The sequence below is a fragment of the Lacerta agilis genome, chromosome 2 (assembly GCF_009819535.1).
Source record: "Lacerta agilis isolate rLacAgi1 chromosome 2, rLacAgi1.pri, whole genome shotgun sequence".
Taxonomy (NCBI): Eukaryota; Metazoa; Chordata; class Lepidosauria; order Squamata; family Lacertidae; genus Lacerta; species Lacerta agilis.
Genome location: NC_046313.1, coordinates 52,639,394 through 52,657,337, shown reverse-complemented (window position 1 = coordinate 52,657,337; position 17,944 = coordinate 52,639,394). Strand labels below are relative to the sequence as shown.

At 40.9% G+C, this 17,944-nt stretch overlaps 1 protein-coding gene across 2 annotated transcripts in view; it reads left to right on the top strand.

Moving 5' to 3' along the window:
• Window positions 1–7,583: 7,583 nt before the first annotated feature.
• Window positions 7,584–17,944, top strand: part of RAD50 (RAD50 double strand break repair protein) — a 33,684-nt gene continuing 23,323 nt past the window's right edge. Inside the window, exons 1-8 of one of the 2 annotated variants that reach the window (XM_033140054.1) lie at window positions 7,584–7,638; window positions 9,641–9,821; window positions 10,710–10,793; window positions 11,739–11,890; window positions 14,314–14,499; window positions 14,669–14,873; window positions 15,252–15,380; window positions 15,613–15,778. In XM_033140054.1, the coding sequence (XP_032995945.1) occupies window positions 9,693–9,821; window positions 10,710–10,793; window positions 11,739–11,890; window positions 14,314–14,499; window positions 14,669–14,873; window positions 15,252–15,380; window positions 15,613–15,778 (1,051 nt within the window). In that variant the 5' untranslated portion in view covers window positions 7,584–7,638; window positions 9,641–9,692. Of the gene's footprint in view, window positions 7,639–8,078; window positions 8,121–9,640; window positions 9,822–10,709; window positions 10,794–11,738; window positions 11,891–14,313; window positions 14,500–14,668; window positions 14,874–15,251; window positions 15,381–15,612; window positions 15,779–17,944 lie in introns of those variants that run through there. The other variant, XM_033140055.1, reaches the window with a different exon arrangement.

Below are 17,944 nucleotides of genomic sequence, written 5' to 3'. Positions count from 1 at the left end.
AAAACCAGTTGGATTTCCTGTCTCTCGATTTCTGACAATCCTGTTTTCAATACTGTACTGCCACCTGCTGTTTGTTTTCTTTCTTTCTTTCTTTCTTTCTTTCTTTCTTTCTTTCTTTCTTTCTTTCTTTCTTTCTTTCTTTCTTTCCCAATTACTCATAGCCAAGTAAGATTGCCAGAGTGGTGTAGTGGTTAAGAGCAGTGGACTCGTAATCTGGGGAACCGGGTTCACGTCCCCGCTCCTCCCCGTGCAGCTGCTGGGTGACCTTGGGCTAGTCACACTTCTCTGAAGTCCCTCAGCCTCACTCACCTCACAGAGTGTTTGTTGTGGGGGAGGAATGGAAACGAGATTGTTAGCCGCTTTGAGACTCCTTAAGGGGAGTGAAAGGTGGGATATCAAGTCCAAACTCTTCTTCTTCTTCTTCTTCTTCTTCTTCTTCTTCTTCTTCTTCTCCTCCTCCTCCTCCTCCTCCTCCTCCTCTTCCTCTTCCTTCTTCCATGAACACGGTCTGAACAGTGAGTCCGTAAGCAACTGAGGAGGCCAATTCTGGATCCTCAAATCCTTCCACAGTGGGGACATAGGTTTCTGGGCAGGAGTTGATCAAGGTGAGGGTTTGCCAAATGTGCCTTTCTCTTAGCATGTTTCTCCCTTTTGTCCTGAGTTTGAGTGTCTTCAAAGTCCATGACACCTTTGGTAAAGGCTGTTCTCCAATTGGATCACTCACAGGCCAGTGTTTCCCAATTGTCGGTGTTTATACTAAATTTTTAAAGATTTGCCTTGAAAGAGTCTTTAAACCTCTTTTGTTGACCACCAACATTACGCTTTCCATTTTTAATTTCAGAATAGAGTAGTTGCTTTGGAAAACGATAATCAGGCATCTGAATGACATGTCTAGTCCAACAAAGTTAATGTTGAAGAATCATTGCTTCGACACTGGTGATCTTTGCTTCTTCCAGTACATTGGCATTAGTTTGCTTATCTTCCCAAGTGATGTGTAATTTTTTTGGGGAGACACTGTTGATGGAATCTTTTGAGGAGTTGGAGATGATGTTTATAAGTGGTCCATGTTTCACAAGTGTACAGTATGGTTGGTAGTACAATAGCTTTGTAAACAAGCATTTTGATTTTCCTGCAAATGTCCTGGTCCTCAAACACTCTGCATTTCAACTGGGAGAAAGCTGCACTCGCAAAGCTCAGGCGATGCTGGATCTTGGCATCAATGTCTTTCCTTGTGGAAAGATAGGATAAGTGATTGACATTTCCCAACATTGGAATTGTGGTGTTGCAGAGGAGTTGTTTTCTGCTAGTTGGTGCAGCATTTTGGTTTTTTGGATGTTGATCAATAGGCCAAGCTTTTCATAAGCTTCTGCAAATATATTTAGGATGGTTTGGTGTGCATCCTCTGAGTGTGCAGACACTACGTTGTCATCAGCATACTGAAGCTCTATGACGGAAGTTATGGTAACCTTACTCTTTGCTTTCAGCCTACTCAGATTAACGAGCTTTCCATATGTCCGATATATGATTTCTACCCCAGTGGGGAGTTTCCCTTCGATAAAGTGTAGGATCATGGCAGTGAAAATAATAAATAGAGTTGGGGCGACAACACATCCCTCTTTAACACCTGATCCCACTGTGAACAGTTCACTTTGAGAGTCGTTGTTATTGTGATTGTTGCTGTCATATTATCCTGGAGGAGCCAAATGATGTTTACTAATTTATCTGGGCAGCCAATTTTCAGAAGGACAGTCCACAGGGCAATATGATTTACAGTGTTGAAGGCCTTACAATAAACAGGGGTTGGTTCCAATGTATAGTTGGCATCCCTGAATGACTGCCCTCTACTGTTTTATAATATTGTGACAATTCTGCAGTTGTGCAAAGTAAAAATTAAGAGTGCTGCCAGAATTGTGGGGTGGGTGGTCCTCCTGCATGTAAGGTTTATTTTTTCATATGATGTCACCCAAATGCTAATATGTATCCCCCCCCCCCAATTTAATCCATATTTACCCTTTCTGTGGGAAATCCAATCTATTAAAAATAACCTGCTCCAAACAACCCATTTGCAATTTCTCAGGGACCTGTTTACAGTATTAAGCCTCCCTCCACTTGAAAGCACCTTAGGGCTATATTTTTTGAAAAGATTTTGAAAAGATTGCAAAGGCCTTCCTGATTTTACTATTTATACCACGCCCAGTTGCCCCAATCATTCTTGGCAACTTCTAACATATATAAAAAACATAGTAAAACGTTAAACATTAAAAAACTTCCCTATACAGGGCTGCCTTCAGATGTTTTTCTAAAGGCTGTATTTTTACTTATTTCCTTGGCTCAGGAGTAAGATAACTCCAAACCCTCTGACATTTCTCCAGTGAAAATAGGGACATCCTAAGGAAAAGCGGGACATTCCAGGATCAAATCAGAAACTGAGTTGGTTTCTGTAAATCTGGGACTGTCCCTGGAAAATAGGGACACTTGGAGGGCCTGCATTTCACAATAAAGGTTCCTGAACTTGGATGCAGTTATATATGTGGAAGCCTGTTTGTGCACCAATAATCTCAAGCTTACTAACCGCATGTCTTTGCAGCAGAAGGTTAAAGGCCGAGGCTGGGAGAGACTCTTCGCTGTCTTAGCCTAAGATATTAAAAGTGCTAATTAAAACACATCTAACAAGGACATGGGTGGCGCTGTGGGTTATACCACAGAGCCTAGGGCTTGCCAATCAGAAGGTCGGCAGTTCGAATCCCCACAACAGGGTGAGCTCCTGTTGTTTGGTTCCTGCTCCTGCCAACCTAGCAGTTCGAAAGCACATCAAAGTGCAAGTAGATAAATAGGTACCGCTCTGGCAGGAAGGTAAACGGCGTTTCCGTGCACTGCTCTGGTTTGCCAGAAGCAGCTTAATCATGCTGGCCACATGACCCAGAAGCTGTACGCTGGCTCCCTCGGCCAGTAAAGCGAGATGAGCGCCGCAACCCCAGTCGTCCGCAACTGGACCTAATGGTCAGGGGACCCTTTACCTTTACCTTTTACTGGGCCTCCTGGCAAATATTTTTTGTCAAATGTTGTTGCATAATCTCAAAAAAGAGAGAAGTTTTAGAGCTATTTTTAAGGAAATTCACCAAAGTCTAGACTTCCGACAACGGAAATTCTGGATGTATGGCAGTCCTAGATAATGCCTCTTTCTTGCCTGCATGGCGGACAGAGGGGAGTTTGTGTAGAAAATAGCCTACTGTACAAAGGTAAGAGTTACATTGGTTGCTCCTCCTACTTTTGCCTTTGGCCCCACCCACCACTGACATGTGGCCCTCAGAAGGTTACTCAGAAGGCCCTCAGGCTAAAAGTGTTTCCCCACCACTGACATACAGTGTACCTGGAAATCCTAATGAATGATAGAACGGATGATAGTAGGGCATCTCCCCACCCACGCAAACAGATAATTAAGAGGTTTTATTAGTGGGACAGACTGGAAATGTTTTTAAAAGGTCAACAATAATTCTCATAGCTATTACTCATGTGATGCCACATGTTATAACTAATGACACTGCTAGACCATGATGGGGGGGCAGAGGGAGGAGATATTGATCTAAATGGGGAGTGGGTTGGAAATGAGCCAGTGATGCAAAACTTCAGACTGATATTGTATTGACATCTACATCCTGGAAAACCACTAATACGCAAACCATAGATAACCTCTAGTTATCTGATACAGACAAACAGCAAACCCTAGAAACCCATCACCCATGCTTTTATTGCATGGACAAACTTAAACCCTTTCAAAAGTGGGCCATTAAAGGACTATATATGTTAAGAGACTTCTATACTGGGGCATCACCATCTATCAGGTACTTTTTTAAAAAATGGAAAAATAGGAAGATGATGTTTTGAGTTTGGGGGGGGGGCAGTTTCCCCTAAATTGCTGGGTCTAATAAAAGTTAGAAGTAAACAACGATTGGAGGGTTAAACTGAAATTTAGGCTTTAAGTAGCTGGACTCTGCTTTCCCAGTCCAGGAAATCACCTGGGAGAGGAGCCAGAATGGCTGAGACATTGACCTAACAAAATACGCACACAGTGAAGCCATCAGCAAGACTAAGACTATTTGCCCTGCACTGTGCCAGGCGAGTGCAGAGCTTGTCTGAGTCCCAAGGTGGAAGTCCCCAGTCGGCTGGAAGGCATGGGGTGTTCTTGGCGCATGATAGTGTAAGTCCAACAGGACCCTGGCAAGGGCCCCTGGCCAGGTTAGCCCTCAGAGGATTGAGGCAAGTGTACCTGGGTGCCCCCACCTTTGCATAAGCAATGCCAGAATGGAGGGGAGGAAGTTTCAGGTTTGCAGTTTGGATGATGTATAACATGACATTGTAAACAAAAAAGGAAAATTTTAGTGATAAAGAAGAACAAATGTCTTGCCATACAACAGAGAGTCAACCAATGCTCTTAACTATATGTTAGTTATATGTTTATGATGTTATACATTGTTCCCCCCACCACAAAAACAAATAAATATTATTTAAAAAGCAAAACCACCACGTATTTCCTAAAAGATTTACTATGTTAAACATACCACTCTTTTATTGCCTCCTGAATATTTCTATTTATCTAACAATATACCTTAAGAACACAGTAAGGGTTCTCCTGCTGGATCAGACCAAAGGCAAATTTATGCATAACAAATATTATGCATAAATGTATCCTTTTGACTTGACGTCATTGATACTGAAGGTGGGTTGGAATTTCCTTTTTATTAAAACAGAGTTTAGTTTTGCCCATACCCCATTACAGTGTCCATTTCTGTAGATATAAATGCTACTACCAAAAGTTGAAAAATAATAAGTATACCATAAATGACTTGATAACTAGTCTACTTATTATCAATTTCCCCATAGATATATGAAATAATTGCTTCTAAGAATATGAGCATTCACTGTGTCAGCGAAAATGGAGTATCGATTCTTCAGGATGTGGTTGGAAAGCAGATTGAGTTATACATTTAGAAAAATGTGCAGGGGGGGGCGAATTATATTAAAGTAAATGAGGAACTTGCTCGCACTGATATATTGTTGCTTACTCAGCAACTGCCCAATCCTTAATGACTGATCATAATACCTGATTGTGACATAAAAAAATATTCCCGTTTGAATAAATTGACTAATTGCCTTCTCTGTTTGAGTCATTGGATTATTCCCAGGACCTGGTAAGTTTTGACTGGTGCATGCCATTCAGAGAAAAGACAAATGGGTGAACTGAATGTTTCTATGTACACAATACATGTAGCATTTGGGCTGCTACATAGAAAGCTTGAAAGTCAAAATGCTGCTCTTTAGGGTATTCTGGATTCCTGTTTGCTTTGCTTTAACCAAATATAATCCAACAAATTGATATGGCACTTTTGGTGGCAATAAGAATTCACCAACAAAATATGTTGCACAAACAAGGCAGTCCAATAAATTTCCAGAATAGGACAGGGTTCGATAGATGTTGGGGGGTAGAGCCATAGAAGATTCCACCTAAACATTAGGAAGAACTTCCTGACAGTGAGAGCTGTTCGGCAGTGGAATTTGCTACCAAGGAGTATGGTGGAGTCTCCTTCTTTGGAGGTCTTTAAGCAAAGGCTTGACAGCCATCTGTCAGGAATGCTTTGATGGTGTTTCCTGCTTGGCAGGGGGTTGGACTGGATGGCTCTTGTGGTCTCTTCCAACTCTATGATTCTATTTCCTTCCTGTATTATGCTCCTACCCTTGATATGAGAGTGTTCACACAGAAACCCTGAGTGATATGTGCAAGGTTTGTATTTGGGACACAAGTCGCTATGGAATGCAGTGTCGTTGCTTTTTAGAACATCTATGGCATGGATACCTTATGCCTTGCATTATTTGCTGGAAAATTGACTAGAAAAATCAAACGTTCAATCTTAAAGTGTAACAAAAGAAAAATAACTCAGTGAGAACATTGCATCCATTCATGTAAAACATCTTATACCACTTTGATTGCCATGGCTTCCTCTAAATAATCATGGGAACTCTACTTCGCTGAGGGTGTTGGGAGTTGTTCGGAGACCCCTCTCAGAGCTATAATTCCCAACATGCAGGGCCGGATTTAGTTGAAGAGAGGCCCTAGGCTACTTCACTTGTGAGCCCCCCCCCCAATCCCCCACCTTCACAACTAGAAGAAAATGGAAGTGTTATAAACAAAATTGAGTGAAGCCAAGGATGATGGCGGGTATTTAAAATTCTGCAATTCTCAATTTCTCCTCTAAAGAACATAAGATGTTATTGTTAACTTAAATACCACAGTGATTTTTAAAAATGCATAGAATTAACACTGAAAAACTTTTGCAATTACTGAACTTTGTAAACCTGTTGTAGAATAAGCATAACTTATTAGAAAAATGAAGCTGTAATGTTATCCTTAAAAAAAAAACTTTGAGTTTACAAATTATATTGCCTGGGAAGTGTAAATAATATGATCATGATTACCTGACAGTGTGGCATTTTTAGAATCTACTTTATGTTGTCATTAAAAAGTCAGTTTTAAAATGGAAGTAAACTACAACCATCAAATACAGTAAGGCTAAAATGTCCCCCCCCCCCCCCGCAGCCTTCCTCATAGCAAAATCTCCCAGAACTTCATCAAAATTTGTCTAGGTTTGTCACTTTCAATGCACAGAATGCTCAGTGCGGACAACCTCTGTTGAGACATTGTGGCCCTTAATTCATTTTTAATTCTTTTGAGTCTTGAAAAACTCCTCTCCTGAGCAGTTAAGTGACCATAATAGCCGCAAGATTGCTTCCATGTGCTAAACATTTGGTACAGTGACAATAAAGTATTTCTATTCTATTCCACATTAGGAAAGGCTATCTGAATTTTTTCCTTGTATATAATTTGATAAAGGTCTGTATGAGACAGGAGAGTGCTCTGCTGTAAGCCTATGGCTTTGTGTCACGTACAGGTGAAAGTGCAAAAGTTCATCAATAGGTTTCAGGTCCATATCTTCTGGGTATGCTTTCATCAACAGTTCTTGCTTAATTTCTTGCTTAGATGCTGTCAAATTAGCAAGAATGGCAAACAATTGTGCGATATCACTGTACGCAGTACTTCTTTTTAAATTGGCTTCAAGCGCACACGCTTAGCAGACTACAGTACAGTTCCAAGGATTCTTTGGGGGAAGCCAAATGTTAGTGGTGTAAGTGAGCCTTCAGTGTATGGTGTGAATATGACACCAGGACTAGCAAAGGAATAGTTTTAAACATTTAAAAAGTTTCTCTGCCAAAACCCTCACAGTCCATTACCCCTGTAGAATTATATGAGTTGGGGGGTAAGGGTTCTGCATTCAGCAGGACTAGCTCACGTGCACATTTAGTACTGCAAAAGAAGAAAAACAATATAGGCTCAAGTACAGAAATGTGAAGCAGAACAGGAGCTGACCGACGATAAAGTTCCTCGCACTGGTCTTCCTGCACTCCAAGGAGCGTGGTTTAAAAATACAACCCAGAGGGAAGAGGCAGATGTCATTTTTTTTTTGTCTTGACCCACTTTGCAACTGCGGAAAACCTCACGATTTTATTTCCTCACTTCCTCCAGGAGAGGGGCGGAGAACCATCTAAAAGAACCGGAAGTTCAGGCCCGCGTCGTCAGGATGCAACGTAAGTCTCTTGCCGGCGGCACCGGGAAGCGGGTCTCTCCGCTTCGTTTTACCTTGGGTGGTTTTTCCTCTCCTCAGAGCCAGGGCGGGAGAGCGGCAGGGGCGCCTCGTATGTCCCCTCTCTCTGCACGAGCTCCCGGCAGCTCCCTTCTCTATACCTTCCTAGCTCTGTGCGGAAGCTGCCCCTACCGCCGCCCTTTAATATCTTACGTTGCGGGCGAGAAGGTGCGTGTGGGGTGGAGGAGTTCAGCCGTTAAAAGAGGGAAGGAGGAGCCAGCGACGGCGTGCGCCTCTAACCCTTTCCTATCTCTATGTTGGACCTAGGGGATGGGCCTCTCGCGATGTCGATGACGTAGGTCGGGCGGCGCTTTCTGCTGTTGGCGCGAAAGCCTTGTGGCTTCTGGGACGTGAAGTGAGGGTGGGGCTTTCACTCCGCGGATAACCGTTTTCTTGGGTGGAGACCGAGCCTCGTCCGCCTCTCAGGTGCCTCTGTGAGGGGCTGAGAAATATCCCAGCAGCCGCGGCTTCTCCCTCTCCCGTGGCCACGGGGTCCTTCCTTCCAGCCCCTTAAAAGCCTGGTCACTCTAGGAGCGCCCTCTCCCCTCCCTGCGCTGCAGGGGGTTGGGCTGGATGACCCTTGGGGGTCCCTCCCGACTCTACGGTTCCGCCTGCGGCTGCAGTTCCCTAGCGCCCCTATTCCTTCTCCTCTTGAGTTCCTAGAATGATATTCCTCGAAGCTGTGGTGGGCAGCCCTTCCTCCCCAACGGGGTTGGAGGCCACGCTGCGGCGGATGAGTCACTGGGGGCGGTGAGGAGGCCTCCTTATCTCTTAATAGTGGGTAGATCAGGGGCTGACTTGCCGTAAATCCTGCCAGAATAGCACCCAACTCCAGTATGAAAGATAGGGCCTGCTTTCACTTACGATTTTCCCCTGGTCGCTCTTCCAGAGTTTATTTCTCATGCCTTCTCTCTTCTGTCTCTCTGCTTCTTTTAAAGAACGAACAGCAACAAAAGAGAGAGAAATAATCGTGTAGTGATGGTGGTGTAACCCAGCTTGGGTTGGGCTGTGAACTGAGAGCAGGCCATAACCCACAAACAAACAACTAACTAACTAACTGTTGTGTTTCAGCACTGGTTAGTGTGTCTGAATGTTACCCAGAATGTTGGTGGTTTGAAGCCCTCCGTGAATTCCTGCATTGCAGGGGGTTGCAATGAAGGCTGCATTCGCTTCTGGGCAACCTTTTGGAGCCACATGCCAATGGTTGGCAGGTCCGGAAGTGAAAGTGGGCAAGGTCAGAGGCCAAAGTGGATGGCTCAAAGGCAGTGAATGTTATCTACGTACAGTAGACTAGATTCTACACCCCACTCACAAATCCCTCTTCTAGGCAAGCAAGAAATATTTTTAGAGTTCAATATTCTATCTAGCCAAGCAAAAACAACAATGGAGGGTGCAGGGCAAGGCTATTGATGTACATCTGAAGGCCCAATAGAGAGACATGGAGAACCAAATTTGCCCCCTAGGCCTGCCTGAGGTTTCCTACTCACAAAATCTGATCTCTCTGATCTGATCTAGTCTGTCTTCTGATCTGGGAATGAAAATCAGCTGAAGGATGATATAACAAAAACATCTGTCAGTATTTTAATACCTATAAAGATATAGTAAAGGAATTTGCTCTGCTTTAATCATTCATTACACTTTCTTATTCTTGTCTAGGAAGAAAGTAACAGAGTAAATGATGTACAGTGGAACCTCAGGTTACATACACTTCAGGTAACATATTCCACTAACCCAGAAATAACGCTTTAGGTTAAGAACTTTGCTTCAGGATAAGAACAGAAATTGTGCTCTGGTGGCGCAGCGGCAGCAGGAGGTCTCATTAGCTAAAGTGGTGCTTCAGGTTAAGAACAGTTTCACGTTAAGAACGGACCTCCAGAATGAATTAAGTTCCTAACCCAAGATACCACTGTATTTGATTTATTGGTTAAACTGTTCTTTTTTTGCAGGTTTATGAACAATACAAGATAGTGCTTATAGAAAAAGGAATATTCATTAAAAATGTCCAGGATTGATAAAATGAGCATCCTCGGTGTGAGGAGCTTTGGAGTAGAGGACAAAGACAAGCAAGTGATCACTTTCTTTAATCCTTTAACTATCTTGGTGGGACCAAATGGTGCTGGAAAAACGGTAAGACTCAAGTAGGTTTAATTTCATTTTAGATAAACTGCATTTTCGGTTCTGGATTGGGGTTTGTAATAAGCATCAATGCATTCAGTTATAAAAATGTGATTGTCCAGTGAGGATACAGTTTAATGAATTGTGCCTGACAATGCAGATCCATTTGCCTAGTCGTCAGTAAGGCTGTGCTCCTTCGCTGTCAGATAACCCAGATACCCTGCTGAACTATAATGACTCCTGAATTTGAGCAATATAAGTACTTATCTATGAGCTTTAGTGTGTTTAACAATATATGGCACTGCTGTGGAAAATGGCAGTTCTGACAAGAGGGTATGAGTATATTTTCAAGGAACAAAGTTGATACATTTTTTTACTTGTCTTTCTTGGGTGTTTAACAGATTTCCTATTTGTAGTCACCATCTACAAAAAGTCTCAAAGTGACTTCGTAACTCGAAAGTGATGAAATACAACAGTTAAAAACAATTAAAACCTTTAAAACAATGAACTATAAAATGCTCATCTAGTAACATAATAATAAGTCCTACCCCCCCCCCCGACTAAAATATGAGCACCACCATAAAACCCAGCTTAGTCATGCAGCTTGCATGAAAGGTCTGTTCATGTCAAAACAATGGCACCTTGAGGAAGGAATTTGCAGAACAGTGCAGTATATAGTGTGTTCTGCATCCCTTTTAATGGAAACTGAAATGCAAAGTTCCATGAGACACCCCCTGTCCCTTGACACTAACATTGTTCACATTAATAAAGCACTTGCATGAGCTGTTAAACACACAAGACAGCTAGAGAAAGTATGAATTGCCTCTAGATTTATGTCTGTTTCTTATTCCTGGAAACAAGTATTTGTATCCTATTGACACTTGTTTCGATTTTAATTAGACTATCATAGAATGCCTCAAGTATATTTGCACTGGGGACTTTCCACCTGGCACCAAAGGAAACTCATTTGTTCATGACCCAAAAGTAAGTGTTGAGGTTGTTAGTTCTATTTCACAACTACCAGTAAGCAGCATAACGTGTACAATAAAAAAGGAAAAGTTATTGTTAATAATTGAGCTAACATTTTCTTACTAGTGGAAAAGTGACAAATGCATGCCTTGAGATGAAGTATCACTGGATTATAGAGCCATTTGAGATTATATATCTCTAAGAGTCATTCTGTCATGTATTACATATTTTTTTCTTTGCAAACTCCTTTATTATGAAATTGTATTCTTGTGGCCTACAAATTATTTCCATTAACAGTTACATTTCACCCTGAGAAACATTATCCTATTAGCCCCTTGTGAAGGAATAACTTCCTATTTGCCCAGGCCTTGCATTGGCTGTGATGGTGGGTAACAGATGAGGGTGTATGTCTCTCTTGAATCTCCTAGACCTTTCATGTCCAGTGACTATAATATTCCTTTGAACCATCTTTCAAGGGTAGCTCTGGTTTGCTGGGATTATGTTGCTACTACTGGAAGTTAACATAGGAAACTATGCTATAGTGAGTCACACCATTAGTCCACCTTGCTCAGTATTGACTACACTGGCTGGCTGCAACATTTTACTGTAAACTTACAGAAAGAGCAGCATAGACACTTAGCAAATAATTACATAAATGTTTAACCAGAATGTTGAATATATGTACAGGAGGGATTTAGCTCTATTGTAATAATATGCATTCAGCTCGGTGGTTAGTTTTGTTTGGGGACGAAGTATTGATATGTGTGCTATGGTTTTCCATGGCAAGGGTTAGTCTCATTAATTCAAAGAAGCATGCTTATTCCTTTTGTGTTCAGATCTGTTCCCTTCATTGAAATAGCTGGGACAGCTTATGTGTGTGCACTAAAGAACAGGGGATGAGGTTCATAGAGTTGGAATTAGGTGAATTTATTTACTAAATTTACTTTCTTGTTGCTGAAGGTCGCCAATGAAACAGATGTCAGAGCTCAAATTCGACTTCAGTTTCGTGATGTTAATGGAGAGCTTGTAGCTGTCCAAAGATCCATGGCATGCACACAAAAAGGAAAGAAAACAGAATTTAAAACTCTTGAAGGAGTCATTACTAGAACAAAGTTAGTGGGTAGACATAAATATTTTCTGTTGCATATGTTTGTTTGTATGTGTTTGCCTGTTCATCTTTCTAATATATCAGAGCAAAATATTGAGCCTTTCAATTATTTATTAAATACAGGTGAAACTTGAAAAATTAGAACATCGTGGAAAACTTTATTTATTTCAGTAATTCAACTTAAAAGGTGAAACTAATATATGAGATAGACTCATGACATGCAAAGCGAGATATGTCAAGCCTTTATTTGTTATAATTGTGATGATTATGGTATACAGCTGATGAAAACCCCAAATTCACAATCTCAGAAAATTAGAATATTGTGAAAAGGTGCAGTAGCTACTCAATCCATAATACCTGCAAAGGGTTCCTGAGCCTTTAAATGGTCTCTCCGTCTGGTTCAGTAGGAATCACATTCATGGCTGCTGACCTGACAGTTGTGCAGAAAACCATCATTGAAACCCTCCATAAGAAGGGAAAGCCTCAAAACGTAATTGAAGAAGAAGTTGGATGCTCCCAAAGTGCTGTATCAAAGCACATTAATGGAAAGTTATGCGGAAGGGAAAAGTGTGAAAGGAAAAGGTACACAAGCAGCAGTGATGACCGCAGCCTGGAGAGGATTGTCAGGAGAAGACCATTCAAATGTGTTGGGGACTTTCACAAGGAGTGGACTGAGGCTGGAGTTAGTGCATCAAGAGCCACTACACACAGATGGATCCTGGAGATGGGCTTCAAATGTCGTATTTCTCTTGTCTTGCCGCTCCTGAACAAGAAACAACCTCAGAAGCATCTTACCTGGGCTAAAGAAAAAAAGAACTGATCTGTTGCTCAGTGGTCCCAAGTCCTCTTTTCTGATGAGAGCAACTTTTGCATCTCATTTGGAAACCAAGGACCCAGAGCCTGAAGGAAGACTGGGGAGGCACACAATGCCAGATGCTTGAAGTCCAGTGTGAAGTTTCCATAGTCTGTGTTGATTTGGGGAGCCATGTCATCTGCTGGTGTTGGTCCACTGTGCTTCATTAAGTCCAGGGTCGACGCAGCCATCTACCAGGAGATTTTGGAGCACTTCATGCTTCCTTCTGCAGATGAGCTTTATGGGGATGCTGACTTCATTTTCCAGCAGGACTTGGCACCTGCCCACATTGCCAAAAGTACCAAAACCTGGTTCAATGCCCATGGGATTACTGTGCTTGATTGGCCAGCAAACTCGCCTGACCTGAAACCCATAGAGAATCTATGGGGCATTACCAAGAGAAAGATGAGAGACATGAGACCGAACAATGCAGAAGAGCTGAAGGCCGCTATTGAAGCATTTTGGTCTTCCATAACACCTCAGCAGTGCCACAGCCTGATAGCATCCATGCCACGCTGCATTGAGGCAGTAATTGATGCAAAAGGGGCCCAAACCAAGTACTGAGTACATATGCATGCTTCTACTTTTCGGAGGTCCAATATTGTTCTATTTGCAATCCTTGTTTTGTTGATTTCATTTAATATTCTAATTTTCTTAGATTGTGAATTTGGGGTTTTCACCAGCTGTATGCCATAATCATCACAATTATAACAAATAAAGGCTTCACATATCTCGCTTTGCATGTCATGAGTCTATCATATATTAGTTTCACCTTTTAAGTTGAATTACTGAAATAAATGAACTTTTCCATGATATTCTAATTTTTCAAGTTTCACCTGTACATTGGTTGTGATCCTTCATGATTTCTCTGCAGTTACGTCATTTAAATGGAGACTGACAATTTGTAGCTCTGCTTTCTGTTTTTACAAAGCAGTGAAGGAATTGTAATCTGTTACTAAGTCTGTAGTGCAGTTAATTTTAAATGTATCAGAAATATTTTTTTTAACTAATGCATTGTTGATTTTTATCTTTCTGTAATTAAGTAGATTATCTAATTGATTTTATAGTTTTTGTGTTTATGAAATTGTTTGGAAGGAAGAAAACATGATGACTTGAAAGAAAAATAAACAGGAAAAAATGTTTTATTTTGGATTGTAACCTGCCCTGTGACCTTAGGGTAAAGGGCAAGTAAACAACAACAGAATATAGAACTGTACAACTGTAGAGTTGGAAGAGACCCCGAGGGTCATCTAGTCCAACTTCCTGCAATGTAGGAATCTCAACATGTACCAGGTCCCCCACTCAATTTGAAACCATACCATTCCCTGCCTAGTTTTGTAAATATGCAAGCAATTTTATTGTTGCACTAATAGGATGTCCTGCCCCATCCATATTTTAAATATGTAATGGTTGCCTTATCCAGAGAGACTTCCACATCAATCGACTCTTTAATATGGAAAAGAGCTTAAGCAGTTGGTTGTTATTGAGCTTGTGGATTGATCTTCTATTTTTAGCAGAGTCTTGGGATTGTAGTACATAGTTAGACTTGTATGTTTTCCTTCTTTGTTATACAGGCATGGGGAGAAGGTCAGTCTAAGCTCCAAGTGTGCAGAAATTGACCGAGAGATGATTAGTGCCCTGGGCGTTTCTAAGTCTGTGATTAACAATGTCATTTTCTGCCATCAAGAAGAATCCAACTGGCCCCTAAGTGAAGGAAGAGCTCTGAAACAGAAATTTGATGAGATCTTCTCAGCAACCAGGTTAACTTTCATTGATTGCCTTTCTGATAGAATTAAAACATTGGATTCTGTTCAATTCTGACATTTAAAGAACTCATTAATTAAAGTTCTCATTAATTAAAATTGCATCATTTGAAGATATTAATGCTATTGAGGTTTAAAATGTATACATTTTTTCTTTTTTTAAAAGGTACATTAAGGCTTTGGAAACACTCCGCCAGGTACGACTGAAGCAAAGCCAGCGAGTTAAAGAGTGTCAAGTGGAACTGAAGTACTTAAAACAGAATAAAGAAAAGGCACATGAGATTCAGAATCAGCTTTCTGATAGGGAAACTCAGTTGGCTGCGTCAAAGGAAAATGTCAAATCTATTGAGAATCAACTTGAACCTTTGAAAGTAATTAATTGTCTCTTGCTGTATAGCTAAGATTTTTATGTAATAGTGTTCCTTTTAGAAATAGAAGTACAATTACCATTATTTCCTGACCTTAGAGTGATAAATGTTTGATCTATCCCCTTGTTCTTACAAATATTCTTGAGCTAGTAGGACAGGGGGAAATGTCCTCTCCTTACCCCACTATTTCTGAATAGAAAGTACTGTACAGATTCATAGCATTATGAGATAGTAATTATGTTCAAAGATTCCAGCTTCCCTGATCAGTATCATCCTAAATTCTCTATTTTAAATACCCTGCTTTTAATATAATTAGAAATGTGTAGCAGTTATAACACTTGGTACATAATTTGTTTATTTTAAGCATTCTTTCTTCCTTAGAATCGTTTGGCAGACATAGAGCAGAATCTTGTGAAAGTAATGAGACTTGACAATGAAGTTAAAGCTCTGGAGAGTCGGAAAAGACAGATGGAAAAGGATAACCAAGATTTGCAACAAAAGATGGAGAAGGTTTGCTTGATCATTCTGGTCTTTTCTACTTTGTCAGATTCCAGAGAAGTGGGGTTTTAATTAAGGCAAGGGTTTAAAATCTTCATTGTCTTAAAAAACAGCTGTGTAAATTACTACATTTTCAAGTATGATCCTAATTACAGATCTGCATCTTGTCTAGGTTGGTCCTTGTACTCACACACCATGATAAAGTATTTTTTAAAAAACTACTTTTTCTGTACTGTAATGTTAGGTTTTTCAAGGAACTGATGAGCATCTTAGAGATATGTACCAAAACCACCAAAAAACTGTGAGAGAAAAGGAAAGGAGATTAACAGAATGTCAGAGAGAATTGGAGAGAGCAAACAAAGAATATCAAAGACTCAACAGAGAAAAATCAGAATTGTTGGTTGAACAAGGTACAGTAGTAGCCTGTTTGTTTCAATGTTTCAAGCATTTAATAGCATTTGCAGTGAGCAATGTAAGAAATGGGTATACTTCTTTCTTGATTAGCATATTAAATTCTGTTCTTGCACAAGATTTCATTGGTGACTATTTGATCCATTATACCCATTCCAGAATGCTATCACAACACCCACCAACTGTATCTAAAAGTTACAACAAGGATGGCCAACTGCGTCTAACACGCAGCACTATTTTATCGGACTCCACCAACATTTAATCAAGGCGTAGTGAAACACATTTACACACACTTCCACGTGTTGAAGAAAAGTTAGGAGAGCTAACATACAAAGTTAACACATAATCTTGTATCGTTGGATTTTCTGGGTAGCATTGATGGGTTGGCTCTGGGCTTGCTTTTACACAAACAGAAGGTGAAATGATTTTTGCCAGTTCCCTCCTCTGCTTGCAGCCCAACAATCAGACACCACCATCCACCCCCTGTTCCGCAGGGTCCACCAACCCTCTGGGTTCTCAGGGTAGGAAGAGACTGCAAGTGAAATGGGGACTTGTTGACAATTGCTTCCCCTCTTCTGCCATCAGAACACAACACAGCTATCCGGCTTCAAAACCACATAATTCTCAAATTTGAGAATTCTTGAAGATAAGCAGCAACTAGGTTGCTGATAATGTTCCTCAAAGTCCTTGATCCTAAATTTGAAACAAGGTAGGCCTTTAATACCTTTGAAACAGTTATCTATCTCACTAAACATTTTTCTAAAGTAAAGTATAATAGTTAGGATTCATCATTGAACACAAACTGAACCATACCTTAATCTGAGGTCTTTGAAAGCAGCCTTACCAGATCACAAAAGTACCAGCATGCCTGCAAAACTGGATTTTAAAAAAAATCCTTTTTTTTGTCTTTTACCTTTTTAAAACACGTTTTGAAAGAACTTGTGGAATTAAAATGCACATCTATGCACGTGTACTTGATGTGAGCTTCATTGAAATCAATAGGACTTATTTCTGAGTAAGCATACGTAGAATTTGGGGGGAAGGAAGAACGAACTAAAAGGGAACAGGGAATTAGTCAGTATTCCTATCTAGTTATAATGTCAAAGAAGCAGTTCTCTTATTTCCCAGAAAAGACCAAAGAAATAAATCTCCCTCCTTTCCCTCTGAAACTGAAAATCAAATTGCATACGAGGCAGGAGACCTGTGAATGAAAGTCCAGTTGCTTTTTAGTTATAAAATGCACTGGAGAGGCAGGTACTTCAAATTTAATGTCATGCTTAGGGAGGGTGCATTTAACCTTTCCCCCTTGGGCTCTCTTTTGCTGTCAGATTAAATTCCCCCAGATGTTTTTCTAGATGTAGAAAAAACTAGGGGGACCCCTCCATATATAAAGAATAATCAGGTGAATGAGCAACCTTCCAAATGATTCCTTATCTGATCATGTAAAGGTAAAGGGACCCCTGACCATTAGGTCCAGTCATGTCCGACTCTGGGGTTGCGGCGCTCATCTCGCGTTAATGGCCGAGGGAGCTGGCATACAGCTTCTGGGTCATGTGGCCAGCATGACAAAGCCACTTCTGGCCAACCAGAACTGATCATGTAGGAGAAGGTAAATGGGAGGGAAGATAAACCCACAGTACTAAACTAGCACAAATAATAAAGGTTATGCAGAAAAGTCTTACTAGCTTTTGAACAGGCAGCCATGCTGTTTATGAAATAATACAGTAGACATCATACATGGCTGCCTTAGTCCTAAATGGGCACTAAAAGCAAGCTTATTCAGTGGTGTACTGAGTGAGTGAACTGGATTTTTCTTGGGCCATGCCTCTAGTCCACACTGCAGCCCTCTGACCCCCCATATCTCAAGGCTTCCCTAGGGACCCCTGCTTCTTAAAAGTGGCTTTATTTGAGGAGCATGTGGCTGTGGTGGGTAGAGAGGGTGGAGAACTACCCTTGCTATGAGTGCAATATTGGATTCACCCACTGAACATAAGCTACAAAGGGGAGATTCTGAATCAGCCCTTGTTGCCCAGGACCTAAATTTATTCACATTGCTGAGCACACGCAGAATAATTTTGAAGTCTGTTTGAAAGCATGAGAACATAGATTTCCAAAGCATTTAATTATGCATTTAAAACAGATTTAAAAGTTGAGTAAGTGGTTGT